The sequence below is a fragment of the Aythya ferina genome, assembly GCF_964211825.1.
Source record: "Aythya ferina genome assembly, chromosome: 4".
NCBI classification, from domain to species: domain Eukaryota; kingdom Metazoa; phylum Chordata; class Aves; order Anseriformes; family Anatidae; genus Aythya; species Aythya ferina.
In genome coordinates this window covers 73580090-73598753 of record NC_140300.1, presented here as the reverse complement: position 1 = coordinate 73598753, position 18664 = coordinate 73580090, and the positions used below count along the sequence as shown (strand labels likewise).

At 38.8% G+C, this 18664-nt stretch overlaps 1 protein-coding gene across 7 annotated transcripts in view; it reads right to left on the bottom strand.

Annotated features, from left to right (window-relative positions):
* Positions 1 to 18664, bottom strand: part of FAM241A (family with sequence similarity 241 member A) — a 274989-nt gene that overhangs the window by 251970 nt on the left and 4355 nt on the right. The window contains exons 2-3 of one of the 7 annotated variants that reach the window (XM_084517003.1): positions 13467 to 13585; positions 7194 to 7331 (exon numbers count right to left, since the gene is read on the bottom strand). The exons of the other annotated variants lie outside the window; for them this stretch is intronic. Coding sequence (XP_084373129.1) covers positions 7194 to 7283 — 90 coding nt within the window. The 5' untranslated portion in view covers positions 7284 to 7331; positions 13467 to 13585. The remainder of the gene's footprint in view (positions 1 to 7193; positions 7332 to 13466; positions 13586 to 18664) is intronic. 7 annotated transcript variants of the gene reach the window in all.

The following is an 18664-nucleotide window of genomic DNA, read 5'->3' as shown; positions in this document are numbered from 1 at the left end:
TCCCTAAAACCATCCATAGCCAGCTGGGGGATGTTAACTAAGTAGTAATCATAAACATCTGCTTAGTGTGCACAAATGTTGCTTTTATTCCCAGATTTTCCTAAAAGAAAATATACTGTCAAGCTACATATACATATTTTAGTCATCCTTCTTTTTAAGCATACTAAGCCTTTATCACACCTCAATCTATAGAGTTGCATATTATTTAATATGACAAAGACTAACAAGCATGCTATATTTGAGTTTTGGGTTCCCTTTTCTAACACCTAAGGAGGTCAAATACCTAGCATCAATCTGCCCAGGTTGGCAGCACCTTTTTGTCACTGCCTGTCCTCCCACAGCATCATGGCCTGTAGGAGGAGCAGTTAACCAGCCATCTCCACCTGGCACACACTTCACAGCTCCACCAAAAATGCTCAGGTGTCTTAAATTTCTCAATTATTTCCAGAGTTCTACATTTTATTTATGCTAGATGATAATCTCTAGGCTTCCTTTTTCCACAGAAGGTTGGACCTGATGATCTTTTGAGGTCCCTTCCAACCTGGGCTGTTCTACAAGTCTGTTTTTTTGAAACTCTACTTAGGAACAATAGCATAACACTACATCAGACGTGAAGTCCTGATTCTTTTATTTTAATGCATTACGCTTCCCTGTTTGGAACTGGACTAGGTTCAGTTGGGCTGCTGCAACTTCTGCTGCTTGGCAGCAGCCCCATCTCCAGCTGTGTTAGCCCAGCCACAAACACATAAGAAAAACTACACAGACATACTTCCTACAAGATTTGTCTCTCTTATCCCATTTAAACACATTCACCTCTGTTCCCTTGTTCATGGAGAAGGCACCTTGTTTCATCTGAATACGTGCCTTAGCTAAATGCAGTGGACTACCTCCTGGAGACACTTGACCATATAGAAAAGGCATGGTAGTATCCTAGGTGAGACAACCCTGTACATGCTCTGTATAACTGTGGGGCTCCCTAATAAACAGAGATGAGCTGTTTGAAGACCACAGCGCAGTTGACTTGTAGTTGCAATGGTGACAGTGCAGATGGTAGGCTTTTCTAAGATTATCTGTTTTTAATTCCTCTAAATGCATATCAACTTATTATTTTAAAGTTTTTACCTTTTGAGCAGCCGTAGATTTTTTCTCCTTTGCAACAAAAGAAAACAAAGCATAGTACATAAAAGTGAAGTACAAAAAGCTTCCCATTCCTACCGATCATTCCTATCACAAAGTATGAACGTACAGTAAATAGTGATAAACATCTGAAGGAAGGTGCTTTCCAAGCAGCTATCACATCAGTTTCAGTGCAGTTCCCTACAAAAGGATTCTTCTACAGTATCTTTGTACAATTTGTTTAGAAAGAAAAAACATTTTTATTATCTGTTTTGCTGATCTACAAACCCAACTTGCATTTGCATTATCAAACTGAAGAGCAAGACCACGGGGAAAACAACAACGTTATTCCCTAAAATTACACCAAGATAAACTAACAGTCACTAATGTAGTGCAGGTGCGATCTACTAAATCTTTCACACCTTTTTTTTCTGAAGGCTAACCATAACTTCTGCCTTTGGAGCAGAATTGTCCTTTGTCCTTCCATAAGAAAGGCTTAGGAAGGAGTAAAGTCTTTAATAGTGAAAGCTAAACATGATAGAACTGTAAGGAAAAATGCATTTCATGCAGGTGAATGGTAGATTCATAGTTTTGGAGAATGATTAGAAGACCAAAAGTGAGGTAGCTGCTTCTCCATTTCCTACCACACTTATTTAAAAAACGAAACAAAAAACACACTTCCCTCAGACCTTTTCACCTCACTTGAGATCAGTAATTAGCAGTGACACTGTTTCACACAGGTTTCACGCAATGCACGAGTGGGAAGAGACCTGCAATTTTCCACACACTGCTGTCTTACTGCACTGTCTCTGCCTGTAGGTGCATCACCTTGCAGCTGCCCACTGCACTTCCTGTTGGTCACTCTTTGTAGTGTCACCTTTCTCCTTTGGAAAAGGGAATTTCTGCTTCATTCTCCTGGCTGCAGTTAGCTTAGACCCCCAGATACGTAGTACCAGCCTGTAGCCATAGGTATCATTCTTACATGTTAGGAAAGAATAGTGATTATTCAATATTTCTAATCCTTTTCTAACAGATTATTTTCTATCACTAATAAGTTGCATTAAATGCAAAATTTTGCCAGGAGAGAGGATATTAAATACCATGATGGGACTAGCATGTTTCTGATGCATTAAATATTTTCTGAATGCCTTTTCAAGTAAAAAATAATAAAAACCTTTCAAAGAGGACATCAAGGGCCAAATACTTATCCCCTTGAAAGCATAGCAATTCTCCCACAGATATCAACAGGACTAAAAATCTGGCCCTATATGAAGTTTATTTCACACTTCCAGCAGCTCTGGAACATTATCTACATGCAGTGAGAGCGCCCTGTGAATGCACTTCAGTACCGCAGCATGCATGAAATCATCAGCCAAAATTAACTAACAAGACTGTGAAAGTGAACATGTGTCCAGCTGCTTATTCTTTCCATTTGAACTTTGCTTGGTGCATTCTCTTCAGTCAAATCAATTAATCAAGCACTGTAATTTGAACTGCAGGAAAATGTATGGGGAGAATTTATACACGGGGTGTCTGCTATCAGAAGAGGCCATTCAAGAAGTGAGCCTCACTGAACCCATCTCTGTGTAATTCTTAGAAACCAGAGTGTGTGATGATGATTTAGTAAACATCTGTGACTCAGTGTCTAAAGTACAGTTATGACAGCCTCTTGGAGAAGTGTTACTAACTGCACTGCTTCAAGCATTTTCCTGGCCAAAAGATCACATGCTGAGTCAAACACCATGGGAAAAATTAATGATCCTCCGTGATTCCACAGCTTCTAGGACGTGCCTTGCAGCCCCAGAGCCCTGCTTTGTGCATGCAATTGTTACAATGCTGTTTACCAGCAGCTTTAGAAGTTCACATGAGCCGACCTCAGTTACAGCCACAGAGCCAGAGAGCGTGGGGGTTTCCCACAGAAAATTTGCACAAGGGCACAGGGCTTGATCGCCATACCAGCATCCAACAGCACTCTCTGATACAGGTTCAGCTCCATTTCAGGATAAAGCAAACTGAGCATCCTTCCCCAAACTATCCCTTTTCAAAAGCATCCACAAACACCTTCAGAGTTTCTGCTCTTCCTATACCACTGACAAAACAGGGATCTGCTCAACATTCCTGATCTACACACAAGCAAAAGGGGAAAAAACATTGTTTTGTAAGTTGCAGGGCTGATATTAGATTCTACAGATAAGGATGCTTCACTGTTCAGAAAGCCTAAGCATTTGAATGGAAATGGCTCTCAAGATAAATACATATTCAGAATGCTGGTGAATCATCTAATCTGATTTTAAAGGTCATAATAAAATTTTACTAAAAGGATGCACTAGTATTTCCTCCTAGTAGGTGTTAAGACATGTAGGTTGGCATGCTGCACACAGTAACACCAAGACAAAACTATCTGAGGTTTTGCATGATTTGCACATGCCAATGGCAGCCTCCACAGTGTTGCCACACAAACAGTGCATCTCAAGACTGCTTACAGCTATGTTGTTCTGTGACTTATCGAGTGTAGTGCTAATAAATAGAAGTAATTGCTAATAGTTCCTTTGCAAAGAACAAGGTGTTGTGCTCTTGGGAGCTCTTTTGGGAAACCCTGCTGCTATTTTGCACAGCAGTACTTGTTGTGCAGGTTGGGGAATCACAACTCAAATACTGGATCCACAGAAATAGCTGGAGCAACTATGAGAACAGGAAGGAGGAAATCTTATTTGTCAGCCAAAGAAAGTTAATTTAGATTAAAATACCATATGAAAAAGTAGGTTATTTTATAGGTAATTATTCTAGGTAATTTGTGCTCAATGTCTATTTTGGTGATCCTCAGGCTCTGCTTCACCCCCTAATGCCTGTTCCCTTCCAGAAGCTGCAGCTGGGAGTAGGCAACGTGTATGTTGGGACTGGCTGGCTCTACTCATCCCTGAGATAGCAATTGCTTCTCACAAGGGGTAAGCAGCTACCATGGCTTCTTTCGAAGAGGAGAGTGGATATAATACTAGTTGTTTTTCGTTCCTGTAATTGTTCCTCTCATTTTCACACAACTTGTGCAGGCATCAACTCCAAGACCTACACCTCTACCAGCACAGCTCAGAACAGTCCAGCAGTTGCAAAAATATCTGTAGGGTTGGAAGCAAGGGGGTCTGGAGTGACAGGCCAGCACCACTCTTCAGAGAGGTTTCAGAAAAGTCCTTGAAAGCAAAGATAAAATAAAAGTCTTGGCAATAGGGCCCGGTATTAGCACACAGGACACTAACATGCAGGCTCAGCCTTCTGAAAGCTATACAAGAAGGTAGTTTGGTGGTCTTACTTCTTGTGATCTCCCTTAGATATTTGACTACAACATAACTAACACTTGCTGTTTGCCACATAAACATGCCAACCTTTAATTCAGGAGAGACAGTTGGAACAAGCTCCCATAACAGGACGGGGGGAAAAATGCAGTGCCCAACTGCCCACTATTTCTTGTGAGCAGGAACTTGCATGATTTGTGAAAAAGTGAGACAGCTGTGCTCATTTCTCAGGCACATTCATATTAAGACTGCCCTTACAATGTGTGAAAGCATCGTCTGAATAACCACAGAAGAGGCTAGACTCACAGGTACACTGCAACCAGCTTGCTACAACTCTACAGTGCTCCAATGATGCAAAGCAGCTGCAAGCCTGACTCGGAGTGTTACAACTGAGTTTATGGCCAGTCTGCACAACCAGAGCAAAGCTGCTGGAGCTTACCCATGAGTCTCTCTTAACAGCTCTTCTTTTGAACTTCTGCCCAATTGTTTCTTGATTTATTATCATTGTCCACTACCAACAGTCCTTTTCCCTTCCCTATATCTGAGTTTCTCAAAAAAAAAAAAAAAACAACCACCAGCTTTTTTTTTTTTTTTTTAATTTTTTTTTTTTTTTTTCCAAATAGCCCTTATTTACTTGCCTTGGGCAAAAAGCTCCTTTATTTTTCTAAATCATTTGAGCATTCTTTTTTATTATTTTATTTTAGAAAGAGCCCTTTTTGGGTAGACACCCTGTAACCCACTACCAGTTTACACACATGAAGACCAAGTAAAAACAACCAAACTCAATGTTTTGAGGTTTTGATTCATTAGTCAAGTCTGCAGCAGCATATTGCAAGTCTAATGTGTAAAAACTACTTGTGATCAAAAAAGAAATAATCTTGTTCAATGAACAGCTTTTTGCCCCAGAATTTGGGGAGAGTGTGGGCAGTATTCATACTTCTGAAAATAAAAGCTTTTTTAATAGTCTTGATTTTTTTTCTCCCAAATAAAATTCCAGGATTCATCTCATCAATTATTAAAAAAGGTAAAAGAAGCTGTGGGATTTTATATATATATATTTATATATATATATATATATATATATATATATATATATATATATATATATAAATTTCCTTATGTCATGTGTGAAAAAGACCCATTTCTTCTTCCAAAATTACACGTAGTGTGGTATTCCTATGTCTACTCGGTATGCAGAACCACAGCAGAGTGGATGGTTAACTAGCTTCCCTTTAGCTTTGGACAGCCAAAGTTTAAATCATCTCCCTTATTAATAAGATGATTACCATATTGATCATTATCAACACACCAGACAGAAAGACTTCAGCTGTTATGTTGACTGAATTCTCACTTTTTCTAAATACTACCTTTATAAGTACAGAGCTTAGTCATTCTGCATTCACTGCAATCTCCACACATTGCTTACTTGCTTTAGTACAGTTTGTTCTTTGCTTTACCACATGTTCAAGGAGAAAAGTTTAATTCAACAGAGATGATCAACAGCATGAAGTTCTCATTTATAGACCATGAAGGTGGCATTAGGGCAAGCTTTCCCATGCTGCTGCTCTAAAATGCATATCACCAGAGAACTAACCTGTGTAATATACCGAATGTGCAACCTGCCAAACAGCTGGAAATTGTCTTTAAGTGCACTGTGACCAGTCAATAAAGGTGTCAAATACACATTAAGCATACATTATTATTCAAGTGGAAAAAAAAAAAAAAAAAAAAGCATTTCTAGAGGAAGAATAAGGAAGGGCAAACTCATATAGTCAAACTTTTCTCCCCCACTGGATCTACTACACTTTTATAACAGCTAATTAATAATATATTACATACATCTAATACAATACATTTAGTAAGCTCACTTCCTGCCTTTGTTTTTTATTCATTTGCACACAAATGGAAATTATGTAACTTTTCTTCCTTGTGTATAACTTTTTATACCTATACAGCCTGTTTGCAGTATTTCTTCTTCCACTAAACCCTTCTGTGTAACAATCTTTTATGAAGTCTGAAATCAAACTCTTCCATTCTTTACAAAGAAAACACACTGATTGCTTGGAAAAAAAAATACTTGTAATATGAACAAAAATAGGTTGTTCAGCTCCCAAGAATGGAATTCTGCATCCCCACCGCCCTTGGTGCAATCTCAGTAGATTTTAATCATATAACGTATCATAGAAGCTACCTAAATAGGTTGTAGACAGATAACACCACTCTGGACACTTCACATACAATATTGCCATCTTTAGCAAGAAGTTTACAGATAAGTACCTAGCAGGGCAACTTCAACTCTGCTGCTTCTGTGGAAAGCACACCTACAAACACCCAATTTCATATCGGCAACTTTTATTTGCTGCTAAAACCTGCTTAAATTTGCAGTGCTTGGCTCACCATTTGCTGCTTATCTTAAAGTGGAATGTAGTGAAGTAAAACTAGCAGTTACCTATACCTTATACAGTAATTGACAGTGAGGTGTTTTTTTTTTTTTTTTTCCCCAAATATGAAAACCAACAGAAGGGGCTGCTTCAGTATAGCATTATTCCTTTCTGTTCTTATTTATGTGATGAGCCCCATAACACGCATTTGTACATAAATTGATGTCAAAGATTCTTTCTGCCCATGGGTTGAGATAATTACGCACAAGAGATAATGGTAAAAGCCTCAAAAATAAACCCAGACACTTTTTCTTGAGAGCCTGCCCATGGAAATCTTATTGGTGAACCACAAATTGCTAATGCCGTGCTAGAAAAATATTGAAAGTATTTAAGGCAGTAGTGGCTATACCTGGTAATGTTCCTTCGCGTGCGTACCAACCATTTGCAGAAGCTGCTTTGTATTGTACAGACTTCTTTCTGCTTTACTCAATTCTGGCATGTCAGGCAGATGAGATGCAGGCCTTTTCTATCTACCAAAACTGGTTAACTGTTAACAGATTTTATGCATAAAAGGAAAAAATGTTTTAATGGCAATTGACCTCGTCAAGAAATTTACTGATATGACTTCAATTGCTTAAAAATATGCACAAACCTATGAAAATACGCAAACTGATAAAAACAAAACTTTCAAGATACCATTAGCATCATATCTTATTATTGAAAGACCCCTAAAAACAAGTGCATAATTTTCCTCAGCACTTATTTACTATTTACTTATTTTATTTACATTACATTTTTGTGTTATCAAAAAAAGAAGTCTTGGTTCGCTAGCCAGGCTACATCTTACTGAGGCCTGTTACTCACAGCTTATGATTCATCAGCACATTCCCTTTCAGCTGTACTGTTTTGGAAGAGCCTCTTTTCCTGTTTAATTAATCTATCTTCACACCCTCCTCCCAGATAAGCAAGCAGAGAAAAACAGAAAAAAATCAGCGATATGAATTACTGTATTTCATTAAATATCAGAAAGATGTGTTATACATGCCCAGAGTAACACTATCTTCCTCTTCCTTCCTAGCATCAATCTGGAGAGCCTGGCACATTTTTCTGGTGTTTTCTTTAATGCTGCTTTTTGTATAGCCTACAGGGGGAGAATATACTATAAAGGAAAAATGTAAGGAAAGACTTCACTGAAAATGACATGTGAGGCTCTGCTGAAACTAACCAATAATAAGATAACTTTGAAAAAAGGCAGCAGGTAGGATAGAATCAACCTCTAAACAGTTTAATAAGTTGTCTAGCCCCATTTCTGCTGTTGGTTGTACTGGTGTATATGTGGGATCAGCGCTTTGAACATCATGGAGCTAACACCAGATTTATACCTCCTGTAACAAAGAGCAGAATACAACACAACAAATATGTGGAAAGGAAAGGATATTGCCTTTCTTATCCAATGTTATTTCAAAGTTTATGCTTGCAACTCCACAGAAGTCCATTAAAAACCTCTAAAAATCACAGTCCTTGCTTTCAGACTGCAATAGTTGACTTCAATTATATTGTAAATAAAGAGCCTTGAACAGTAAATCTCTTCATAATCAATGGCTTTGGTATATGCCCAAACAAAACCTCTTGACACCTACTTAAGTTTGACTGTAATTTTTCCAGCATGTCCCTTCCCCCACCCCATGCACACACTTTTAGCTGGCAACAGCACAGCGGTAGCATTGCCTGCTTCACAACACAGAAAAGCATCTCCTCCAAGCCATGATGCTAGTCTTCAGCATTACAAATGTTTCACCCACTTCAGCTAAAGTCAGAGAGCTTGCTACAGCTTTTAAAATTAAGCAAGAGGGGACATAGCGGTAGAACTGCCCTGTGCAATGGTTATATTCAGGGAGAAGCTTGCTCATCATGAGTGCACACAACATCCACACTGCATCAAACGTTACCAAGATGTCCAAGAAACACATTTTTTTTTTTCTGGAATGCATTCTATGACCTACTGTGAAGGCTAAATAGATCCTTTGAACTTGGGCTGAGAAGCCCACAAAAAGTTAAGAAATCGTGTTCTTCCCTTGGACTTTTGGCCCAGGAAAGGACATTTTTCTAAGCACAGGACCACAGAAATGTATGAACAAGAAGTCTCAGTGATGTAAGGCAGCAGGTAAAGACCAAAGTTTTCCATGTGCTTCTTTCCCCCCCTGCTGAAATTTCAAGTTAATATTTCCAAGGTGTTTCTTCCTTGCAGCAAGTACAGGGATACTTACAAGGCAGGGATATTTACAAGGGTAGGAGTTTTGAATTAAAATAATTGAGACCAGTTTTGTACAAATACAAGTAGGAACCTAAATCCATGTTTAAAAGTTATTTCAGTGACATCATTAGTTTCTGGTATTATTATGCATTTGACAGTGAAAAGGGGATCATAGCAAAGACAAGTTTTCCCCCTATACAAGGGGATGAAATTGTAGAATTTGGAATTGGCCAAATATCTGTTACTGTAAATAATTAAGAAATCATGGTAAAGTTGAGCATAAGAAGAAACAGCCACTGCTTCAAAGTACCATAACCAACCTAAATAAGGCTGCCCAAAGACTGGAGGGAATATTTTCCATGTACATATGAAACATAAAAGCAAGTTTGCTCAAAAATTAGTTAGCTAACACAAACATTTACAAAAATAAAATCTCCAAGAATTCATTCACATTTTAAATGTAGATGCACATCGTTGTAGATAGTTGATCTGCATTTTTGCACACAAGAATGCTGTACCTTCTTCATGCACATTGATGTCGAAGGTGTTCATACATTGACTATTATCTGCAGCTAATTAGTAATGTGATTGCAAAGCTCTGAGGAATCAGAAGAGAACAAGCTAGCTTTCCTTGTACTTCACTTTTGTCAATATTCAGAAATTTAAGTTCATGATGCATTTGTAAATATATTTGAAAATTATTTAGATAGGTTTTTTGTTAACACAGTTTTAACACAATTAAAAAGGAAAGAACTGCAAAGGACATATCCACCTACTTCTTTATGGCTCCTCAGTAACAGGAACTTGGTATATCTTGCAACAATTTTAGTGCCCTGTTTGTAATCGTGGTGACAACTTTATGGGATTCATAACAATAGCAAGAAAAATATCTGATAAATACCAGTTGGCCTAATAAAGCTCCATTTTTTGTTAAGTTTATTGGTAACGTTTTTATTAAAATTTTCTTCAGGTTTTGGTTGATGAGCCATTCTGGAAATATCGTCACCCATCTTGCAGCAAAAATACCTTTTACCTGAATGAATTGATGAAGCCCAATGCTGTAACTTTTTTTTTTTTTTTTTTCCCCTAGAAGCACAACCTCTTGGTACTATGAGGATATATCTAACCTAACCGAAAGTTTCAGAGATGAGACATAGGGGGAGGCACATGGGTGGTGAACAAGCACAGTATACCTTGAGAAGCTTCCATGCTTTTTAGCCCAGGAAATCTGACCCACACTAGTTAATCAAAAACTTACTGTTAATTGCTAGTTATTTACAGATGAGGAAAAATCAAAACCAACTAACTTCCAGTAGTTTTACTCCTCCCTCTCCCCACCCAAAACATTGCATATGCGCGATTGAAACAGCTGGATAAACTTTTTGCCTATTATTCATAACAAATAGGGTGGCTCAGCTGCTGAAAGATTTGTTTTCTGGAAAAAATGCTTGACCATTATAGCACAGTGTGGCTCAGAATAAGGAGGGGAAGGACGACATTAAAGACCATTGAAAGCAACATTGAAACATGGAAATCTGTGATTGTGAATCATAAATGGCACACACTGAATCTTCCTCGATATGATTTGCATGATGTTTAAGAGACACAGCTAAAGACAGAAAGGAATATAGGAAACTAATCAGTGGTGTTCCACATAGCTTGCCCCCCACATGGTAACATGAACAAGCATAACCGTTTCAGTAGTACAATGCCATTCCCTATTAGGCATTACAAACAAGGAGAAGAATTTAAAATGTCCTACACAGCAGTTTTTCCTTGTTTCCCTCTTCACATTTGACAACAAAATTTTGCTTTCATATGGATGTTTCTGAAAATCAGAGATGTGGTTTAAATGCTGCCTTGAGAACACTACTGCATCATTATCCAGTTGTCTTAGAAAAAAAACTCAGCAAAATCAGACCTATTTTAACACTTAAAAAAAAAATGCTGTGGGATTTTCAAATTCATCTCAAACCACATTTTTTACAGTGCAAGTTAGATATCCATTTTGTGTAACACTGCATAAAGCTTTCCAGTGGCATATACCATATATGACCGCTCCAGAAGTGGTACATAGGTGATAATGTTATTCTTTATAAACTGAATAGGAGAACGCCTAAATTTGAATGTTTGACAAGAATGTTAATGTGCACTTGTTCTATTTTGTTTCCATGCACTATTGAGTCTGTGTTGTGTCTGAAGCCATTACAGAGCAAGGTTCAGCTGATTCAAAGCAGGGATTGAGCAGTCTGCCCTTGATGTCAAAGCAAGGACTCAATAGTTCTCACATCAGTGCTCATACAGAAGCAGCAGTGGTCCTTTACAAAGCCTGCAAGGCACCCACTGGCTCACATAGCACAATATTGCTCTAGGCCAAACTGAGAACAAAGTTCTCTAAGATGGGGGAGGCCCTTCCAGAGACACAAAATCAGGGTTAAAATGGCAGGTCAGTGTGAGCTCACGCATGAGTTAACACTCATCTTAAAGAGATGAGACTGGCTGAATAATAAAACCAATAAAAATAATAATTAGAAAAGTAGCAGAAAGCAAGCATTTGCAGTTAATAGCTATTTCTGTTCAGGGCTATCATCTGAACTCTAGGAACTCAGAGAGATTTAGGAACAAATGCAGTGACTAACGTTAAATACATTTTTTGCAACATCTACAGGATGCTTGCTCATCAATCAGCTTCCATCTAATTTGAAACGTTCCTATCTCCTGCCCAGATGAGCACACTGCAAGCTGGCTCTGAACATTAGAGTCCATCCCCACCCTGCTCCTCAGCATTGGTTTGGCTTCTCAGCCCATTTTGCAGGGCTTCTGGGCCATACAGGGAAATTTGTACTTTATTTCATCTTCCGCAGACTCAGTGGGAAATCCCTGCAAGCATCTGTGCTACTGATTTTCTTCCAATCTTTCCCTTTGCCTTCATGACAGCAAAAAAAAGCTTTAACCAGGCTTCCTGATAGAGTGCTCTGTTTTTACTGACCTGTGTCATCATCTATCTGGCTGCCCATCCTTTCTTTGTCCTCCTGAAGAAAGGGTCTGTCTTATTCTTAACACTTAAGAAATGCCCAGAAGAACAAATGAAGCCCAGAACATTTAGGGGTTTGGCGTCATGGATAGAAAGGGAGATCAGTATATAAATTACTCTAGATTTGTTTGTAGTTACTACACGCAAACACGTGTGACCTCTCATTTACCCGATGGCACAGGGCTGCTCCTGTCTCAACACAGGGAAGCAACATAAACAAGAGAGAAGTGAAATAGTTTGCTGATTGGGTCGCTGAAAGATGTCTCCCTTGAACAAACAGCCCTGAATGCTTTAAACTTTCTCCTCTAAACTGAAATAAGGGTTTTAAACAGCCCCAGGATGTAGAGAACAAGTTAGATGCTGCAGATACTAACCACCTCACTTAAGACCCTAGAGAAGAGCACCCTGTGGCTAAGAATATTGGGGAGTCAGAATGGAATAAAGCACTGTTTCTTAGACATATTTGAAAAGTCCTCTTGAAACAGAGGTGCTATCACACAGCTTAGCTTCCCAGGCAGCTGCACGTCTTCCTGGAATTAAGGGTTAATATGGCACTTATGACAGTTATTGAATTAAAAAAAGACAACAGAATGTATTCATTTCCCAACAAGCAGCTAGGTTTAGGCATGAGTCCTGGGTTCATCTTTGGAAATATCCCTGCATAGAAATATGAGATGTTTTTGGAATGGCGCGCAGATGGAAATAGGAAATGCTACAGGGGGAATCATTCCCTAGAAGTGCCTGAACAATGCTTCAGGCCATCTGCCAGTATACCGAATCACAAAGTAGTTCACATGGTTTTTGCTTCGTTTACTAATAAACACATAACATTCAAATTCCCTTAATATACACTAAGGTTTTCATTTCTCAGAAAACAAACAAACAAAAAAAAAAAACAAAAAAAAAAACAAAGCATGCAAAGAATATATGGCTTTCAGAGAAATTGTCTTAAATTTAATATTGAGGAAAAAAATAACCCCTCAAAAATTTCATGACATACAGGTAGCTTTTCTCCATCTTAGAAAAAGTGTTTCTGGAGTTATAGACTCTTTTTGGCTCTTGTACACAGAGACTGTAGCAGCCTCCTGCTACTTCTCCAGCTCTGCTGTATGCTAGCTCAGGAGTCCCATCTGAAGGGGTCATCTCTTGATGACTGCAGTTTCAGATTGACAGAGGTGCATGAAATAGCACCGATAATTTGGAAGTCAGCTTTAAAAGCCATGTCCTCCTTAACACCTATTAGTGTTTGATTGTCAAATATTTTTGCTATTTTCTTTTTGTCACTGGTATTGCATGGATAACATTAGCCTGTATGCAACACTTCACAATGGGAGCTTCAAACTGTTTTCAAAAATTCATCTCCAACTAATTATATGTAAAATAACTTAAGTTACCTAGGTACTTCACAGCAAGATGGGATCATCAGGCTGCAGTAGAACCAGCAGACACTGGCATTCCACCAAGTCCCAGACACGGGTGGAGATTGATACACCACCTCTTCTCTTCTAGAGGGCTGTGGCCAAAAAAAAGATACTGCTCTTTATCCAGCTTTCCCCACTTCCCATGATTGTGCTGGCTTTTGTGAACATCTGATTTGTATCTTTCAAATCAAGAAGTGCAAATCAGCTAAACCTCTGTGCACAGTGTATGTTCTGTACCTTTCAAAGGTTAGGCTAGCTCTTCATTTGCTTTCTTTCCTATCCCAGCCTGGTATTAACCCATGCAAGTATTGACAGCTGGAGTTCACAGCTCAACAAGTCTATACCAAGTCCCTTTAAGCTCCAGGTAAAAGCTTGAGTCCCAGTGATTTGTAACACCCATTTTACAGATTTGTTCCCAAATCCCCTTTGCTGTCACTATGTCTCGAGGCAGTGCCTCTGGTGTGCTCCCCGTGAGGCTCTGTTCTCAGGCTTTGCATCATGAAGCACCTCCAGAGCAAGTCCTCCCCACAGACACATCATTAGCTCACCTTGCTGTGAAATTTCTAGCCTTGAACACCCTTCTTAGCTGCTGATCACCCGGACTCTTCAGGTTTGTGTGTCATTGGTTATGAAATAACATGTTAGTAAAATTGAGTCACTTAGCAAGTTCTGCTTGCTTACGGGTTAGCATTTTAATTTTATATAATTATGTCTCCTCTGTATTTTCCTCTTTCAGATATCCCTTCTACAGTTTAAGGAATATCTTTCCACCCATAACAGATTTTTACTGGGAGAGTGTGAGAACTGTTACCAGTTAGGTTGGATTAAAATACATGAGTATCACTCATTTTCTAATTGATATAGTGCTTATACCATTGATCAGAGGCTGAGACACACAAAAGGTCCAAAAAATAAAAATGTAGATCGATGATGAGGACTGATGCAGACATCAATGTGTCTGGAGCTTCTAAATGGGACAAAGTACCCTTTTATATAGACAGAGTCTCCTTAGAAGCATATAGCTTATTTTTTTTTAAATAAAAAGTGGCCTAATTATTGACCTCCCTGCCTTGACATAACAAGACAATGCATATTTCTAACTTTAACTGTAAAAGCTCAACGATGTGTAAAATGAGCCTTGAGTAAGATTATTAGATGCTATCAGCTTTTCAAAGTGGGTGTGTGACAAGATCTGATAATGCGTTGAGGATCAATGCATCTGTCCTTCTTGCATCTCTGCTCTCCTGGAGAGAAAGCAACTGTCAGACCTAGTGAAGAGATCACAGTTGCTGAGCAACAGTAACAACACAAATATGCTCCTGGCCTGGACTTGGCAGAAGAAAAAAAATCTGTTGAAATGATAACCATTGGTAGGGGAAAAAAAAAAGCCGCCACATCCCATAAATTGTGTGAATGCTAAAATATTGCTTACTCTTTCCATTAGAAATTCTACTATAGACACAGTGACATAGCAAAGTGTGTTCGAATAATACAAATATTGTATGGAAAATATGAAATACAATGCCACAAAAGTACCTTAGAAGATATTAACCTGTATATTCTATACAAGTTAACCATATAAATTCATACATTACATAGAAATTATAGCATGACCCAGTGGAATGTTGCAAAAAAATTCTTCTATTAAGTATGTTGGATGTTTTAAGAACTCATAAGAAGATTATAATTCATATTAGATTATATAGGGCTTTTTCATGAAGGATCATTTGCCACTTCGTATTAAGCACACTAGACTTAATTTAATCAAGCCACAGGAGCTTGAATCCCTCTGGCCTAATGGCTAATTCACATTGTTTGTCATCTTTATTTCGGGCAATTGCTTGCCTTTTTGTGATTTGCAAATTTCAGACTGATGGACACGAACCTCCCAGAGCTTTCCCTGGGATCAGTTAACAAATTCAAAAGAGGAGGACTCATTGGACAAATCTCCATATGCAAACCAAACACGTAAAAATTAAGTGATCTAATGTAACAAAAGAACAAAATGAAATAATTTCTTCCAGTATTCTTTGTTTGTCTATCCTTAACCACCATCTTAGAGAAGTGTAAATTAGGAGTTGAAATGATTTATTTCAAAAATTAAATTGAGCACACGGCTACTTTTTCATTTCTTTGTGTACTTTCACTTCCTGCTTTCTTCCCTTCCCCTTGAAAGAGCTATTTCAACAAGAGCAAGTAAATGTCTATAATTGCAAAAGAAAATGTTAATATAACATTTACACAGTTCAACAGCTTCAAAGCTGTTTCGTTGAATGAATATGGCTAAAAGACAACTTACACAGAGAGGGCAAAAACCCACCAAATTGCTACTTCAATAGGAAATTTTGCAGTGAAACCTTAAATGCAGAAACAAAAAAAAAAAAGAAAGGAAAAAAAATCAAAGTCTCTTCTACCTAATTCAGACCATTTAGAAGCTCTGTGCCTAAGCCACGGATTACCAGTGATACCATCTACTTCAGTTTGCTGTGCCTAAAGAAAGCATCCCTCTTATTAAAAAAAAGAAAAAAAAAAAAAAAAAAAAGAAAGAAAAAAAAAAGTTTAAAGCCAAATAATTCAGGCTTGCATAAATCTTTAATAGGAGCTACCCTCCCAGGATTGGCTGCACTTTCTTTTCTCTGCCCAAGGGAAACACAATATGTCTTAGAAAAGAATAATAGTAACTCCATCTTGTGTGTTATACGATATCTTCAAGTAATCCAGAGGATTTTGCCTTTGTCTGTCATAAACAAAAGGCCACCCATACATAATGTGTCCAGGCATTTTCAGACTCCTCACCTTAGCAGGTGACATGCAGGAGATGGACGGGGGATGCTTAGCCAGCCAGTCGCTGCAGGCAAGTTTGCTCTCATGGCAATTTAGAAATGGAAAAAAAATAAAGAAAAAAGGCACAAATTCCATCCTTGTAAGAACAAAGCATTATTTGCACCCTGCAGTTGTCCCAGTTCTATAGAAATCTGTTTAAAAGTTATGCTACAGAGCCCCAAAGCACATTTTCATGCTGTTTGTCTCTTTTTAAAAAAAAAAAAAAAAACACCACCACAAAACCCCTCTCTCCCTACAAATTGTATGTACAAACTAGAGAACAGCAGAACAATTTATATGGACACTTAAAAACCTCAGTATTGGGACAGCAGTTAAGTAGTTATATTTGAAATCAACAGCAACAAATCATAAGCCCTCATTCTCCCCCTGCAAAGAGAATACCTGAGGTGCTAAGGAAACATCCATAGCACAAGTCAGTCAAGAAAAATAGTAAAAATAAATAAATAAATAAATAAATAAAATAATAAAATATTGAAAAGTCCAACAAAGCATCAGAGCATCCAAAATAAGAAGAAAAATAGCAGGGGTCAGGAGTATATTTTTGGAAACAACAGCACAAGGAGCAGAGCAGTCTTGTGACCTGGTGGCAGCCAAGGCTGGAGCTTGGCCAGGGCCCCGCTGCCCCGGGGCTTTGACAACCCAAGGGTTTCCAACCCAAGAACCAGTACCCTGCTTTGGACAGGGGTGGTTTAAGTCACGCTAATACACATCTGGTCTGGAGGCACTGGTTTCCACAGCAGACCAGGCCAGGTAGGACGAGATGCCCTCAGAGCAGTCCCCAGGCTGCAGGGACACATGTGGCCGGATTATAGCATAGAGGAGTCCCTGAGAAATTTTTAAAATCAATTTGTGTACATATGCTAAGTAGTAATTGGTGTGAAATGAGGCTTCATGGGTCTTTTGTTGACTAGCATTGAATGACCTGTTAAATTTTCAGTGACTGGCACTGGCTATCGGATAGCAGCTACAGAAATTCAGGCCCATTGCCCTCAGCAGCTTACATGGCAAGTGTAAGCGGCATTAATTGGAATAGTCTTTCAGCCTGACGACAAGATAAAGCTTTAGCACAAGTAGGACTTGTAGCCTGTGACAATAAATCATTTTGCTCTTTAACTAGGGGTGGATTGGTTCTGTCTCGTTTGACAAAAACATGAAGAAAAGTGATTCTGGCTTTCAGAGATTAAAGTATAAAGTGCAAGCTAAGTTACTGAAAGCTAATATTTCTGTGAGAAAACAAGTATCAGAATTCAGTTTTGTTTGGTTAGTAAATACTAATGATGCCACTAAAATACAGAACTAACAAACTTGGATTGGGCTAAATACATCATTGCACATATTGCTCATAGAGTTGCATTTAAACATACTTCCCGCCCACAGATTTCTCTGGAATATTGCATCTGTTGTAAGCACACACATCCAGCTAATATCAACAAATCCACATGCAAAAATCACAAGTACTTAGGTGGCCAGAATGCTCCATGCTGACAGAGATGTTTTTAAGTGTCACCAGCTCACGTGATAGGCAGGAAGGGTGCAGGCAAATCCATCACAATTCTCCTCATACTCTGCCCCCAGCCTTGCATTACAGTTTCTCCCAAGCACCCTGCTTCTGCCTGGACTCGGACTCCTGCACTTGAAGTATTTGGCACATCCTGAGCTGCAGCTGGTGGAGGGAACACAGTGAGGAAATGGTATGTGTGCAAATGTGGTTACAGAGCTGACTTTGTTCCATGGCAGTCCTTCAGCTTTAATCTAATCAAATTTGTGCCAGCAGCCTTACTGGGCAAATCTGTTGCTTAGCAAGTACTATGAAGCAGGCACCCAGAGCTGACCTTTACATCAGCTGTGAGAGGGGTCTTTAAGAGCCAGTTCAGTATCAGGGCATGCAGGATTTCTGTGCCTGAATGCCCTTATTAAAGTTTCCAGAGCACAAATAGGGTAGTAGCAGTTACCTGTCTATGAGGACATGCATCTCAGTGTAGGACTCACAGCTATCATCTTTCTCATTGGGCTGGCCATGAGTGATAACATTAGGCTTACAGTATGATGTACTCCTATTGGTAATCACCTGGAACTCAATCTACACATACTAAAATATTGAGCCACTCACACATTGGTTGAGAAATCTTTACTTTAGTAAAACAAAAAGTAAATTATGCCATTCATAAACTTTGGATATCAAATTGTGTGCCTGGGGCCAACTCCATTCAAGGACTGCAGTATCATGGTACTAAGCGTGGCCCATTACTAACTGGTTAACACCCAGGTTCTTGGTCCTCAAGCAGAACCCATCACTTGAGGCAAACATGTAAAGGCTGCCCAGACAG